General features: G+C 44.2%; 1 protein-coding gene and 1 long non-coding RNA gene across 2 annotated transcripts in view; both read left to right on the plus strand.

The window, feature by feature from the left end:
• Window positions 1-16050, plus strand: part of kif11 (kinesin family member 11) — a 121259-nt gene that overhangs the window by 56044 nt on the left and 49165 nt on the right. The window contains exons 13-14 of the mRNA XM_056291835.1: window positions 3129-3216; window positions 8331-8404. Of these exons, the coding sequence (XP_056147810.1) occupies window positions 3129-3216; window positions 8331-8404 (162 nt within the window). The remainder of the gene's footprint in view (window positions 1-3128; window positions 3217-8330; window positions 8405-16050) is intronic.
• Window positions 3792-6463, plus strand: LOC130122807 (uncharacterized). The gene is made up of 3 exons (XR_008811266.1): window positions 3792-5091; window positions 5308-5448; window positions 5668-6463. It is a non-coding gene; the product is annotated as an uncharacterized LOC130122807 (long non-coding RNA).

Below are 16050 nucleotides of genomic sequence, written 5' to 3' on the forward strand. Positions count from 1 at the left end.
TTTCATAGTCAGCTGTGACCAGAGATGATGTAGTGCTGAGCTGTGTCAGCTGTTTCATAGTCAGCTGTGACCAGAGATGATGTAGTGCTGAGATGTGTCGGCTGTTTCATAGTCAGTTGTGGCCAGAGATGATGTAGTGCTGAGCTGTGTCAGCTGTTTCATAGTCAGCTGTGACCAGAGATGATGTAGTGCTGAGATGTGTCGGCTGTTTCATAGTCAGTTGTGGCCAGAGATGATGTAGTGCTGAGATGTCGGCTGTTTCATAGTCAGCTGTGACCAGAGATGATGTAGTGCTGAGATTTGTCGGCTGTAGGGATATGAGCCGGTACACCAGACCAGATAACAACCGTGAGCGCCAAACCCAGATGAATGAATGTGAAGCAATGGAACTTTTGCCATATAAACAACTGTGAGAAATGATAATGTTATTATCAGTTTTTTTTTTTTTTAAATGCTGGTTATCGGTGTGTAGATGCATGATTTCCTTGAGTTTCATCCAAATCGAGCTAGTCGCGTCTAAAAAGTCACATGTGATGAACGGGTAAAAAACTGGCAGACAGAGACCCATCCTTTCTCCCTGCCCCATTGTTCAGATTGTCGGGACAAAAAATAGCAAGGTGAAGTACTTCAACCCATAATTTCCAGCTCTAGCCATGATTAGTCCAACTCTTTTCCGATTGATTTTGTAGATGTATATGTAAATTAGACAAAAGTCTCAGGTGAATTCAATTATTTTATCACTTTTAAGTTTTAGCATTCACAATGTAACATGTAAATCTTGTAAAAATTAATAAAAATAGACTTTTCAGTCTATTAATCTGTTATTTTTCAACAAGTAGTGAAAATAGTAGGCTGGAAAATCCAAAACTTAAACTGACACCAAATTTATATTTTACCATTTGCTGAGGGAAGTGAGTAAATTTGATTCATGGATTATTACTGTATGGTGTTTGAATTGTCTTTGACAGGCAGTTCAGTTAACTTGAGAGTATACTCTTTAGCTGAATTTGAGCTTCAGTTCAGCTGAACCCATCCTCCTTTAGACAGCAGTTACGCTAAACTTAACACACAGGATGTGGAGTGAAAAAACCTGGAGTCCCTCATTATTGTCCTATGAGACTTAAAGGCTTTGGTTACACATGGTCATTCACCTGTGAATGTAGGCGAATGACCATTGCCTGCTGAGGCAAAATTCGTTTTTTGTCGCGCTTAATGTGGCGCCCAGGAGGCATCCTAATCAGATGCCTGAACCACCTCAACTGGCTTCTTGCGATGCGAAGGAGCAGTGGCTCTACTCCAAGCTCCCTCTGGATGTCCGAGCTCCTCACCCTATCTATATGGCTGATCCCAGACACCCTACAGAGGAAACTCATTTCAGCCGCTTGTATCTGCGATCTCACCCTTTTGGTCACTACTCAAAGCTCATGACCATAGGTGAGGGTTGGAACCAAGACTGACTGGTAAATTGAGAGCTTTGCCTCCCAGCTCAGCTCCTTCTTCACCACAACGGTCCGGTACAACGTCTGCAGTACTGCTGATGCTGCACCAATCTGCCTGTCAATCTCCCACTCCGTCCTACCCTCACTCATGAACAAAACCCTGAGATACTTGAACTCCTTCACTTGAGGCAATCTCCCACTCCGTCCTACCCTCACTCGTGAACAAGACCCCAAGATACTTGAACTCCTTCACTTGAGGCAACAACTCATCCCCAACCTGGAGGGAGCAATCCACCATTTTCCAATAGCGAACCATGGTCTCAAACTTGGAGGTGCCACTCCGAGAATCACCACCTTAACGTGGTAGAGGGGTTTATGTGTCCTGGTGATGCTGGGAGCTGTGTTGTCGGGGGCAATAGCCCCTAGTAGGGTCTCCCAAGGCAAATTGGCCCCAGGGGATGGGCCAGACTAAGAGTGATTCCCAAGAAATCCAATGAAATTACACCAGCAGAGTTACAGCACCGTGCCCGGAAAAACGGAAACCGGGGCCCCCTCCTTGAGCCAGACCTGAGAAGGGAGCTCGCCGGCGAGCGTCTGGTGGCCAGGCCTTGGCCCATGGCGCCCAGTTAGACCCAGCCCGAAAAAACAACATTGAGCCACCGCCCTGTGGACCCACCACAAGTGGGGATGAGCATTGGGGTAGGGTGTAATGCAGGCCGGGCGGCAGGCAAAAGAGGGGACCGGGGCATGCCGACTTCTGGCATCGCAGACTGGTCCTCTGGATGTGGAACTTCATTCATGAACTCCCAAAATACAGGCAGTTTATTAACTCTCCGATCAGACAGGAGAACACTCTGGATCATTGCAACACCACCGCCCACAACGCATATCATGCCGTTCGTTCCTTGTGCTGCGCTGGGAATTTCCGATCACTACTTGGTTCACCTGATTCCTGCATACAGGCAGAAAGGTAAACTTGCTAAACCTGTTGTGAGGAAAACCAAGAACTGAAGCAGCGGCGAGCATCCACTAAGACTACCATAGTTAAGTGCCGTTATAGTATATGACCAAATTTGTGTTCATTCAATTTCTTTGGCTTAGAAAAATGTGAATGTCTAAAATAACATTATCATAGTGTTGGTCATCAGTGGCATTGTTGTTAAGTGATATGGTTAGCATATATTACACCTCCATGTATGGGGATTAATCCTGATTTTATTGGTCACACTTATGCAAATAGTTCAATACATGCAAGATGGCATCCAGCATATTCCAACTTCACAGGATGTGATCAAGTTTCTATCAACCAAAGGTTGCTGGGCTGGCTAGTGTTTTTAAGGTTGTGTCCTTGACTACATTATTACTTCGTATGTGCATTTTCAAGGTAGTGTTGAGAGGTCATTTTTAGGCATAGCCTTTATGAGTTTGCTGAGATCGGGTGTAAAAGGGATGGTTCGAGGATGTTCGATTGCATTGATAAGCTTTCTCTTATTGTACCTTGGGGCTAACTGGATAACACATCAGATGGGGAAAATGCCCACTTCATGACCAAAAAAAGCATACCCACACATATGTTCCTCTTCAGTGTTATGTGTCAGAATGAGTTAAACATATCATTTGTATGGGTGAATGCACATTAGGTGAACTCAGATGCACTCTTCATGTAACAGGTCTGTGTGTGCCTCTTAGGAACATGATGGGTCAAGTCGTCTCCCGGGAGGAGCAGATGTTGGAGTACACAGAGAGAATCGCTGTCATGGAGGAGGAGCTGAAGAGAGTATGTCCTGCTTTATTGTGGTCACTTTTGAGAAATTAATTTTCATGGTTTTAATTTTCAGTTGAGGAAAACTAAAAAAAAAAAGCTTCTTTTTAAGACCCCATCCAATGGCAGATTCCTCCTTGACCCATTTTCTGCAACAAAAGTACTTTTTTTTTGGACCAATTCCAGAAATTCTTAATGCATGCTCAATAGAGAGTTGAATCAGATCATCTGGACGCATAGTTTATTTGGAGAAATGTTTCATCACTCATTTAAGTGACTGTCTGTCTCAGCTGACTGCAGGTATCCCCGACATTATAAACAGCTCAGTTGTATAATGACCAAAACCGGCGATCTAACACAGGTTTCATTTGCAAGCTGCTATGGCTGGGTAAAAAAATCGATTCATCAATGCATTGCAATATATTTTTTCCCAATTTAATATCGATTCAGAAAATCCTGAAATCGATTATTTCCGTTGTAATGAAGCCCCACTCCATTGTGGGCGTAGTGCGATTTGTGTTGTACGGGTGGGGCCTCTGTACCATGCAAATCACACTTGTTTATTCAACAAAATGGCGTAAGAAACGGGCCGTAGTAACACTTTAAAGTCGGCGCCTACAACTTTAAAATCCGACGTTTGGACACATTTTGGATTCAGATGTAAAACCGGAACAGAGGAAGTCGATAGAAGTCATGTCGTGTGTAAGCTTTGCGAGTCAGTATTAAAATACCGCAACAATACGACGAACCTACGCAACCATTTGAGCCGACACCACGCAGAAGTTTTGCAACCTGCGGCTAAAGCTAAACCTGTGGATTGCAAACAAATGCAGCTAGACAAATCCCGTGTGTGCAAACTACAGTCAAGCTCTGTGCGCGCACAGAAGATAACAGAGTCTGTGGCGATCTTCATCTGTAAGGACCTAGGCCCGTACAGTGTCGTGGAAAACGAGGGCTTTAAGAAGATGGTACACACACTGGAACCACGCTACGCTACGCTACGCTACGCCATACCAACACGAAAACCTATGACAGAAGTCGCTGTTCCAAAGCTGTACACGGAGGTGAAGGAAGCCGTCGTCGAGTCGTTAAAGTCAGCAGAGAGAGTAGCACTTACTTGCGATGGTTGGACCTCCAGAGCGACGGACCCATATGTAACTATCACTTCTCATTTCATTTCTAATGAGTGGGAATTAGAGTCAAATGTTCTGCAGACCAGAGCTCTGCACGCAAGTCACACAGGGAGCAATATAGCGGACTTGTTGACAGAAGCAATACATGAATGGGGGTTAACGGAGAACGACCCGGCAATCGTCACTGACAATGCTGCCAACATGCTACGTGCTGTAAGTCAAATTGAGCTTTTGCATGTTGGCTGCTTTGCCCACACCCTCAATTTAGCCTCGCAGGCTGCTGTTAAAATTCCCGCTGTCGCACGGCTTCTCGGCAGAGTGAGGCGCATCTCCAGTTTCTTTCACCGAAGCACATTAGCCAGTCATGTACTGAAGAAGAAACAAAAGTTGCTGGACCTCCCTCAGCACAAATAATGACCGATGTAGTGACGCGTTGGAACAGCGCGCTGGACATACTGGAAAGATTTCTGGAGCAGCAACCGGCTGTCTCCGCTGCACTACTCGCCCCTGAAGTACGAAAACTTGAAAAAGATCTGTGCACTCTTATGGAGGCAGACATAACAGCAGCAGAGGATGTTGTACAGGCTCTGAAGCCAATGAAGACAGCCACCGAAGTGATGTCTAAAGAAGGTACCCCGACTTTCTCTGTCATCGCACCCCTTCAAGCAAGACTCCTGCAGGAGATGCAACCAGCCCCAAATGACTCTGTGATGGTGAGGGAGATGAAGTCTGCTGTGCACAGTGATCTCCAGAGAAGGTATGTACACTTGTTGTTCTACATCGTAATAGTATTATATAAGGCTTGTTTTATTCACATGCATTTTTTATTTATTTATTTTAACAGTTTTTACTCTACACTACTAACTCTGCTATATGTAGTAAAATAAATGTCAAATAATATATGTAGTTTATATAAGAATTTCATGATCTGGAAAAAAAAGATTTATTCTAACATTAATTAATAAATTTCAAGATATGTGGACCTGAAGGAAAACTTGCCATAGCCTCAGCTTTGGACCCCCGCTTTAAGGCCCTGCCTTTTCTGTCTGATGAGGACCGTGAGGAGACCTTCACTCGTCTAATCACTGAGGCATCCAGAACTGAGGAAAACTATGTAAGTCCAAATACATGTGGAATGAATATATTGACTTTCACTCGTCTAATCACTGAGGCATCCAGAACTGAGGAAAACTATGTAAGTCCAAATACATATGGAATGACTATATTGACTATGTGTGAACATGCATAGAATATTTTGGTTGTGTTGTCTTAGTGAATATAAAACTGTTATACTATAAATTAGGCTTTACTAATTCATCTGCTTTTTCAGCAGAGTGGGCCAGTTAATGCAGGAGACCATGAGGCAGCTGAGGTACTGGAGCAGCAGGTAGAACAAGATGATGACCCTGCCCCCCCATCAAAGAAACCAAGGGACTCTTTTGCTCTAGCTGATCTTCTGGGGAAAACATATACTCCAGTAGCAGTGCCCAGAACCACAAATGACAAGGCATTAGATGAGGTGACAAGGTACAAAGAGGTAAAACCAGTGCCGCTCTCCACCAATCCACTCAACTGGTGGAAGGAGCATGAGGGGGAATACCCCCTTTTGTCTTGGCAAGCTAAACGATACCTCTGTATCCCGGCAACTAGTGTTCCTGCTGAGAGGGTCTTCTCAACAGTTGGCGATATTGTCACAGCCCAGAGAAGTACACTAAAGGCAGAACATGTAGACCAGCTGCTTTTCTAGTACGTAACTACAAATGAAGGGGCTTGGTTCAGATGTTTTATTGTTCAAATGCCCGTTAAGTGATACCAAGGCAAGGTCTGTTTTTATTTTCATCATGAAAATAAGTTAAAAGTTTCACTGGTCTTTTATTATATCCAGCAGTCCAATGTGACTTATCAAAAACTATGGCACTTTCTAAGCCTTATAGTTGCACTATTTTAAAAATAAGCACATTGTGTGCCTTTGTTAACATTTCAACTCAAACTAAGAGGAAAGAGTATTTTTAGTTTACATACACTTTACTTTTTCCATGTAATTACAGCACAGGTATGTATATTGCTTTTGTGCTGCAAGTTCAGCTCAGGTACAATACTGTACTATTAATGTTTTATTTTCTATTCATTAAAGCATAATGAAATGGTAAAATACATTTTTGGGTCAGTTTGTTCTAAACCAATACAAATAATGCACACATTATTATATAACAAATATCAGAAGGTACTCTAATGAATGATTTTGGTATTTTTGTCATCTACAAGTATTATTGAATCGATATCGAAGCATATTGGATCAATATCGAATTGAATCGATAACGAATCGAATCGTGACCTTATGAATCGAAATTGAATTGAATTGTGAGGCTCTTGACAATACCCAGCCCTACAAACTGCCATGACCATTAATTAGTTTACTCTTCACAGAGGATTGGGGAATAGCTGCAATCATAGCCACCTGCATGTCTTCCCTCACCACATCCATAAACCTCCTCTTTGACCTTCTTCTTTTCCTCTTTCGTGGCAGCTCCATATTCAGCATATACAAACCCATTACAATACCACCTGTTAAACAATGCTTTGACAATAACACACAGCTTACAGTGTACATTATGGTGTGATTTGTTACTTGATTGCATTTTGAAATTGTTGCAAAGGTAGAACATAGTCAATTTTTGTCCAAGTCTGAAGTTCATATGAGGGATCTGGAGTATAAGCCAGTATTTGGGGTGAGTATTGTAACTGCCACAATTCAAGTAAGTGTAATACAGAACATGTTGGTGTTTGTTGAGGAGAGCTTGTAAAGTAAAAAATCAGAACGAAAATATACCAGTGAAGGTCACATCTAACAACAAGAGGAGGCCAGGTGACCTTACTGTAGTTACAGTGATGGGTGTAGCAGTCACCTGTAATGAACCTGAGACACTTCATCATGAGCCCTGCATCATTAAAAAAGGAGGAATAAAACTGGGCTTTAATGTGTCAATACTAGGCCTACCGGTAAATTATATGACCGTTTGTGAGCAAGTGCTGTCCTGGATTGTCAGGAAAAACTCAGGAAAAATGTCCTGGAGAAGTCCTTGAAAATTATTTCTCAAAAAGAGTGGGAACCCTGAACGCTGTGATTGCAGACTGACAAAATAACTCAGAGGAGTGATGAACGTTTCTCCCACTAAACTGTGTCTGGATGAACTAGTTCAACTTTCCGGAACCAATTTCAGAAAGTTTAATTTCTGAAAGCTGGTTTGCCTCATGGGTTGAGCCAATGTACGTTTAGGATTTTTACCCTCTGGTTCTGGTCCATACACCTCTTGCCGGTGGCAGTGGCTGTTACAGTGGTTAAAGTCGGGGTTAGCGATCCAGGTTGAAAGTTGACAAGAGTTAGCTATAGTTTGAAAACAAAAGAATCCTCCCCCTAACTTCTGTTTAAGAGACACATGATTCTTCAGAGAGATTGACAGCAAATGGAGACCAGCAGAGATGGCAGCTTGCGAAGTGTTCTCCTGATTGGCTGATAAGGACTGAATGCAGAAAAAAATTCTGGCTCCATTTACAGTGCCCAAGGAATTGTCAGAGACCAAATTTTTTGCTCGCTGCATCTTCTCCTTACTTGATAACTCATGATGTAGAAATAGACTGACTAAATATAATGAAGTGGTTCTCACTTAAAATCGCTGATGGCCACTTTAATTACTATTAAGTTGTCAGTATAAAAGAATTTAAAAAGTAATTAAGGCATTTATTCTTTGGGTTGTAGTGCTTCAATGTGCAGGTTATTGTGCATGTGTCTGTTTTTAACATCACTATTTCACATGAGCACAAATACACCTCATGTTTCTGCTAGGCAGTTTTTCAGAGTAAGCCTTCACTTTTCCTAGTCTGTTTTAACTTCTGATGTTTCAGTGTCAATTAGTGTTAATAACAGGCTTGACTGCTGTATTGCATTATCACATTGTCTATTTTGTCCTTACAACAAGATATTCTCCCTCCCCCTAGGTAACTGAGCTGTTTGCTGAAAATAAAAACCAACTGGAGAAATATGCCAACAACCTGCACCTGGAACAGCAGAGGTCTAAACTTTCTTTTCTTTTCGTTTTTTTCTTTTTCTTTTCTTTTCTTTCCTTTTTTTTTTTTGCCACTAAATACAAAACGCTTAGAAAATAATAACTTTTCCTCCCTGATAATGAGTAAAATTCATTTAATGAATTTCAATAAAAGGGGTTACATCATTACCTTAACCAAAGAAAGTTTAATCAATTCATCTGGACACAACGTTTATTGACATATGTTTCATCACACAACTAAGAGGTCATTTGGGCACCGTTTAGACTGCATGCAAATCTGATTTGTTTCTCAAATCTGATCTCTGGGGCTGACTAGCCAGACCTTTATTTGCAAGTGATCAGATCAGATTTGGCTTTGTTCAGACTGCAGCCACATCATCAACCGATCTGCATTGGTTGCTGAGGTAACAACGTAGGCATGGGTACGTTGCACGTGTGTTGTGTGATGTGCTGGCAACTTCTGTGCAGACAGACAATAACAAAACACCATGGAGATATGTCATCTCACCCTTCAGGCACTGTCAAGTCGTGGTGCAGAACTCTTCTGTTGCACCAGACAATATCAGCAACGGAGGAGGCTGGTCTATACCACAATGTTCCGTCCTGCAGTCACGGCAGGCTTCACTAGGCAGCGTGAGGTGTGGTGCAACCCAAAAAGTGTTGACTGGTAGGAAAATGTAGTCCTCGGGACCTTTGACGATGACAAGTGGCTTGCCAACTTCAGAATGCGCCGGGTAACATTTGATATGATCTGTGACCGCCTACTACCCAGTCTCGTACGACAAGACACGCAGCTCAGGCAAGTAATATGTGTGGAGAAGTGGGTCACAGTTGCCCTGTATTGGCTAGCCACCGGGTCAGGATACCAAACCATTGCACATCTCTTTGGGATGGGAAAAGCGACTGTGTGTGATTGTGCATGAAGTTTGTACCGCTTTGTCTGCACTGCAAAACGAGTACTTCAGGCTTCCAGTGGGCGATCACCTGCAAAGCAACGTTCGTGGCTTTAAAACTATTTCTTGAATATTAATATTAGCACCGACTGTATTACGGTCATAGTCACATAAACATGAACTGTTTAGTTGTAAACCTAGGAACTGAAATAAGGAATTGATTACAACTGATAAGACACTGTAAGGACAAGCGATGACAAGAATCCCAATGTACCTGTACTCGCACTGGTTAGACATATGGCGAAATAAACTTTCTATTCTAGTGTAGGTGGGGTTTTCTTCGTCTGTCCAGGGACTATTGTTCTCCATTTTTTTAGGTCGTCTTCCTTCTCGTTGCATGTGGGTTTGAACTTCCGCGCTCAGAATCTGACGTTAACATGTGTTGTCTCGCGTTGCATGTGAGTGACGTAATGGACAGTTTGAAATCCGATTTGAGTGGCTAGAGCGTCCAGACTGAGACACATCTTTAGAAATCCGATTTGAATCAGATATGAAACCTCCGAATGTGGCTCAAATCCGATTTGCAAAGATCAGATTCCAATGTGTTTTTTGCTGCTCAGACTACATAAAAGAAATGAGATTCCAATCTGGATTTGCCAAAAATCCGATTTGGGTCGCCAGTCTAGATGAGTGATGAAACATGTGTCAGTAAACATTGTGTCCAGATGAACTGATTCAACCTTCTTTGATTTTCTTACCCGGATTATTGAGCATGCATCAAGACATTATTACCTTAACTCAACAAAATATGCATGCATTGCATCTAACAAACATTGGAAACAGAGAGAGGGGATGGTGAGAAAAACAGTACAAATTCAAAAATATACTGTGGCTTCAGAAAGTATTCAGACCCCTTATCTTTTTGCACACTTTTTATTGTAGATTTAATTTTAAATGGATAAAATTACCATTTCTGACTGTCAATCTACACTCAACCCATAATGACAAAGGGAACACGTGTTTTATTAGAAATCTCAAGGATAATTATCTTTGACATGTGTTTAGAACTTGATTGGAGTCCACCTGTTGCAAAATGAATTGATTGGACATAGTTAAGAAAGGCAAGTAGCTGTGTATCTAAGGTCCCACAAGTAACACAGCATGTCAGGCCAAAAACCAAGCCATGAAGTCCAAGAAACTATGTAGCGTTCTGCAATAAAATTGTGGTGAGGCATAGATCACAGCAAAGAAATGAAAGCATTTATAAAGCTCTCAGTGTTTCCAGGAGCAAAGCAGCCTCAATAATTGTGAAATGGAAGAAGCTTGGAACCACCAGGACTGTTCATAGAGTTGGCCGTCTGGCTAAATTGAGTAAAAAGGGCGAGGTGACCAAGAACCCAACAATCACTCCTAACAGCTTTCGAAGTCCCATGCAGAGATGGTAGAACCTGCCGGAAGGACAACAATGTCAGCAGCACTCATCAATCAGGCTTTTATGATATGAATAGATGGAAGCCACTCTTGAGTGAGAGGCATATTATAGCCTGTTTGGAGTTTGCCAAACAGCATTTATAGGATTCTGAGAGCATAAGATTCTCTGGTCTGATTAGATGAAACATGAACTCTATGGGCAGAACTCAAGGCACTGTCTGACAAACATCATGCACTGCTCATGACCTGGCTAATACCATCCCCATATGAAGCATGGTGGTGGCAGCATCATGCTGTTGAGGTACTTCTCAGCAGCATAGACAGGGAGACTGGTCAGAATTGAGGGAAGGGTGGATGTAGCCAAATACAGAGAGGTCCTTGAAGAAAACCTGCTGCAGACTGCCCGCGACCTCAGTCTGGAGCAATGGTTCATCTTTCAACACAACAATGATTACATTACATTACAGTCATTTAGATGATGCTTTTATCCAAAGCGACTTACAATAAGTGCATTTAACGTAGGAAATCAGGAGAACTACTAGTCATCAGAGGTCATAAGTGCATCTTCGCTCTAAACAAGCATGTAAGAGCAAAACCAGTGTTAAAGTATAAGCGCAAGAAAGAGATCTTTTTTTTTTAAATGAGTGAATACAATAAGTGCTAAGAGCAAGTAACAGGGTAGTAGTTCTTGAAGAGGTGAGTTTTCAACCTGCGCCGAAAGATGGGCAGCGACTCCGCTGTCCTGACATCAGTGGGGAGTTCATTCCACCACTGTGGGGCCAGGACAGAAAAGAGCCATGACCGGGTCAATCGGCAGCAGGGGCCTCTGAGCGACAGGGCAACCAGGTGTCCCGAGGCAGCAGAGCAAAGGGGTGTAGGCCTTGACCATGGCCTGGAGATAGGAAGGAGTTGTTCCTTTCACTGCCCTGTAGGCTAGCACCAGAGTCTTAAACTGGATGCGAGCAGCTACTGGGAGCCAGTGTAGGGACATGAGAAGGGGAGTTGTGTGGGAGAACTTAGGGCGGTTGAACACCAGATGAGCTGCAGTTTTCTGAACAAGCTCCAGAGGTCTGATGGCCGACGCCGGGGCGCCAGCAAGGAGGGAGTTGCCGTGGTCCAGCCGGGAGATGACCACAGCCTGGATGAGCACCTGTACCATCTCTTGAGTGAGGAATGGGCGAATCCTCCTAATGTTATAGAGTAGAAATCTCCAGGAGCGAGCAACCGATGCAATGTTTGCATCAAACGACTGTTGGTCGTCCAGGATCACACCCAGATTCCTCGCAGTCCGAGTTGGCGTCACCACGTTGTTGTCAATGGTGATGATGGCCAGGTCTCAGTGCGGGCAACCTTTCCCCGGGAGAAACATCAGCTCTGTCTTGTCCAGATTGAGCTTCAGGTGGTGTGTCACCATCCACTCTGAGATGTCAGTCAAGCATGCAGCAATGCGTGTCTCTACTTGTGTGTCAGAGGGAGGAAAGGACAAGATCAGCTGGGTGTCATCGGCATAACAACGGTAAGAGAAGTCAGGCGAGCGAATAACAGAACCCAGGGATAGGACCCAGAACCGAACCTTGTGGAACGTCTGTAGTCAGTCTGCAAGGCTCCGACACAGATCCCTTCCATGTCACCTGGTAGGAGCGACCCGTCAGGTTAAAGAAAGCACGTTCAAGGGTTTTGGATAAAAAGGGTAGAAGGGAAACCGGTCTGTAGTTTTTGACGTCAGAGGGGTTAATTGATGGTTTCTTGAGAAGGGGGGTGACTAGCAGTCTTGAAGGCAGATGAAAAGCATCCTGCCTGGAGGGAGGTGTTGATGAGGTGAGTAAGAAAGGGAAGGAGTTCAGGTGCTATAGACTGAAGAAGGGGGGGGGGCGGGTCAAGGGAGCATGTGGTGGGGTGACTGGATGTGACATGAGGACCTCGTCGGGGGATAGGGTGGGACCTGGAGAGGTGAGGGAGGGTGCAGAGGGTGGGCTAGTGCAAGGAGCGCTAACTGGGGGGTGAGAAAAGGAGGATCTGATGTTGTTTACCTTCTTGTCAAAGAAGTTAGCGAAGTCATCAGGGAGAAGGGAGGAAGTAGGAGGAGGAGGTGGGGGTTGAAGAAGTGTAGAGAAGGTTTCAAAGAGTTTCTTAGGATTAGAGGCAGAGGATAGGATTTTAGAGTGATAGAAGGCAGCTCTAGCAGCAGAAAGGGAGGAGGAGAAAGTGGAAAGAAGAGATTGGAAGTTGAGAGGGTCCTCTGGAAGTGTGCCTTTTCTCCATTTGCGCTCTGCCACTCTCAGGCTCTGTCTGTCAGTACGTTCCGAGTCGGACAGCCAAGGGGCAGGTGGAGTTGGGCGTGCAGGCCTGGAGATGAGGGGACAGAGATTGTCCAGAGAAGAGGAGAGGGTAGAGAGAAGACGATCAGTAGCAGTGTCGGGGAGTAGGAGAGAGAAAGATTCAGGTGTAGGGAGGATAAAGGTAACAGGAAGAAAGATCAGTGGCGGAGAGAGAGCGGAGGTGTCTATGGGTAGAAACCATGTGGGAACAGGCTGAAGGGGGGAGAGAGAGTAGGACATGAAATAGTGGTCAGAGAGCTGGAGGGGAGTAACAGAGAGATTGGAAATAGGGCAGTGTCTAGTAAAGATAAAGTCCAGCTGGTTGCTGGCCTTTTTGGTAGGAAGAGAGGGTGAGAGGTGAAGGTCAAAGGAGGAGAGGAAAGAGAGAAGAGGATCTAATCTAGCTTGTGAGTGTGGATGTTGAAGGATAAGTGCGGAGTCATCAACAGATAAGTGCGAGACAAGCGTGTCAAGCTCCCCCAGAAGCTCACCAAGGGGGCCTGGTGGGCAGTAAACAACCACAATGGTGAGTTTTGGAACTGCGGTCCAATGATCCAATGCTTACAGCCAAGACAAAACTGCAGTGGCTTCAGGATAAGTCTGACTGTCTCCATCTGTGTAGAGACCTGAAGATGGCCGTTCACAGCCACTTCCGGGACAAATGAAATATAAGCTGTGGTATATTTATAAACAAGCTGTCGTCATAAATGGGCAATTTAATTCTCCTCACTTTAAAAATTGGGTGAATTTAATTTCATTTTACCTATTAGAGTTTTTTGGATCCAGTTTTTTTTTTTTTTTTTAATCCCTGGTCACACAACACGAATTTTAATGCTAATTCAATCCACGTCAGTGGCTTCATCGCAATAAGCGAATATGCTTCCAGCTGTGACATGCATTCGCCCACATTTATTTTACCCAAATGAGATTCATTTTCGGGAATTCTGGAGGTGCCATTTTGAAATACTCTCAACCTCTTTTGTCAATGAGGTAACTCAAGTTTCAACCTTACTGAACTTTTTTTTTGAAGCCAGTTTCAGTAACTATGAGGCTAAACAATGCTGGTCATGTTAGTTGAACGTGATGCATCAAAACCAACATTTCAACACAAGTGTGATGTAATGACATCACTCGTGGATTAGGAAAATAATGTTCTGTTTTCATATCTCACTTGTTTTTGATATGCTTCTATCTTTTAAACTGCCTATCAAGGTGGCGCCGCGGATGGTAGCATTGGTTCTGCGCTCTCTTGTACTTTTTCTGTATTCATTTAGTTACCAGCGCCCATCCACTCACTGGTCACATACAGCAGGGAAGAACTTTTAAGCCTCCAACCGTCCACTGCACAAACTGAATAGACTTTTTTTTTATCAACGTTAACTGAGCGTTTTAACGAAAGTCTTGCTGAGTTTTTACCTCTGTCTCCGGCAGAGACAGCGACAGGGTAAGTGAGGCAGCGAGATCGTTTAACTATGACGGGGGATTTCAAACTGCGCTTCCATCAATCCACTGGGCAAATGTTCACACTCTGACCAACAAGATGGATCCTACTATTAAATGGGAAAAAAAATCGGACTTTTCCAGATCTGCCGACTGTACCTCACTGTTACCTGGCTAAGTGAAGATATGCTGGACAGTATATTCATTTGCCGCTGTTCCAACTCCTCCGACCGGACCACGAAACACAGATATCGGGGGTGGGGGTTATACTTCTACATAAACGAAGGTTGGTGCACGGATGTCAGTGTTGAAGAAATCATGCAGTCCTCACTTGGAGACCTTTTTCATTGACTGTAAACCATTTTATTGACCGTGGGAATTTTTCTCATTTATTCTGGTCAGTGTCTATATCCGGCCCCAGGCCTGTATGAAATAGGCTTTAAAATACCTGGCTGATCAAATAACAAACATGGAGCACAAATATCCAGACTCTCTTCTCAGTATCCTTGGGGATTTTAACAGAGCAAATCTCAGCCACGAACTGCCAAAATACAGACAGCATGTTAAATGTCCCAGCAGAGACAAAAACACTGGATCATCGCTACACAGTATTAAAGGACGTGTATCGCTCTGTCCCTCGTGCAGCCCTTGGCGTCATCTTATCCCAGCCTACATACAGAAACCAAAATCTGCAAAGCCTGTAATTAAAACTGTGAGGAACTGGACCAGTGAGTCAGAACTGGAGCTTCCGGGCGTCCGGGTAGTGTGAAGGTCTATTCCATTGCCTACCAACACAGGGATCTTCGGTTCAAATCTCCATGTTACCTCCGGCTTGGTCGGAGGTAACGTGTATCTACAGACACAATTGCGTCTCTACAGACACAATTGGCCGTGTCTGTGGGAGGGAAGCCGGATGTGGGTATGTGTCTTGGTTGCTGCACTAGTGCCTCCTCTGGTCAGTCGGGGCGCCTGTTCAGGGGGGAGGGGGAACTGGGGGGCATAGCGTTATCCTCCCATGTGCTACATCCCCCTGGTGAAACGCCTCACTGTCAGGTGAAAAGATGCGGCTGGCGGCTCCACATGTATCGGAGGAGACATGTGGTAGTCTGCAGTCCTTCCCTTATCGGAAGAGGGGGTGGAGCGGCAACCGGGACAACTCGTAAGAGTGGGGTAATTTGCGAGGTACAATTGGGGAGAGAATGAGGGGGGATTGGAGATTCCAGTCGTCTCTTGACAAGACTGATGGGAGGGTGCATCTACAGACCTGGACGAACTTACTGACACTGTTTACATCTTACATCAGCTTTTGTATGGACATGTGTGTGCCCTGTCATACAGACAGGGCACACATCTCATACATGTGTGCATGTATGACATGTCAGTGATCAAGTTTGGTCGCACTGAAGCCTTTGACTCCTTTGCCCTGTCCATCCAGTCTCTGGTGGGCATGCTCGGGACACGTGAAGGGCCAAACGGGTACTAGTTGAGATGTGGATCCCATGTCGACTGGCTCCTAAGCAAGATGCCTCCGTCATTCAGGGACGGTTTTATCAAATACTGTCTGAGCCTG

Source organism: Lampris incognitus, chromosome 13 (assembly GCF_029633865.1).
Source record: "Lampris incognitus isolate fLamInc1 chromosome 13, fLamInc1.hap2, whole genome shotgun sequence".
In the NCBI taxonomy this organism is placed as follows: domain Eukaryota; kingdom Metazoa; phylum Chordata; class Actinopteri; order Lampriformes; family Lampridae; genus Lampris; species Lampris incognitus.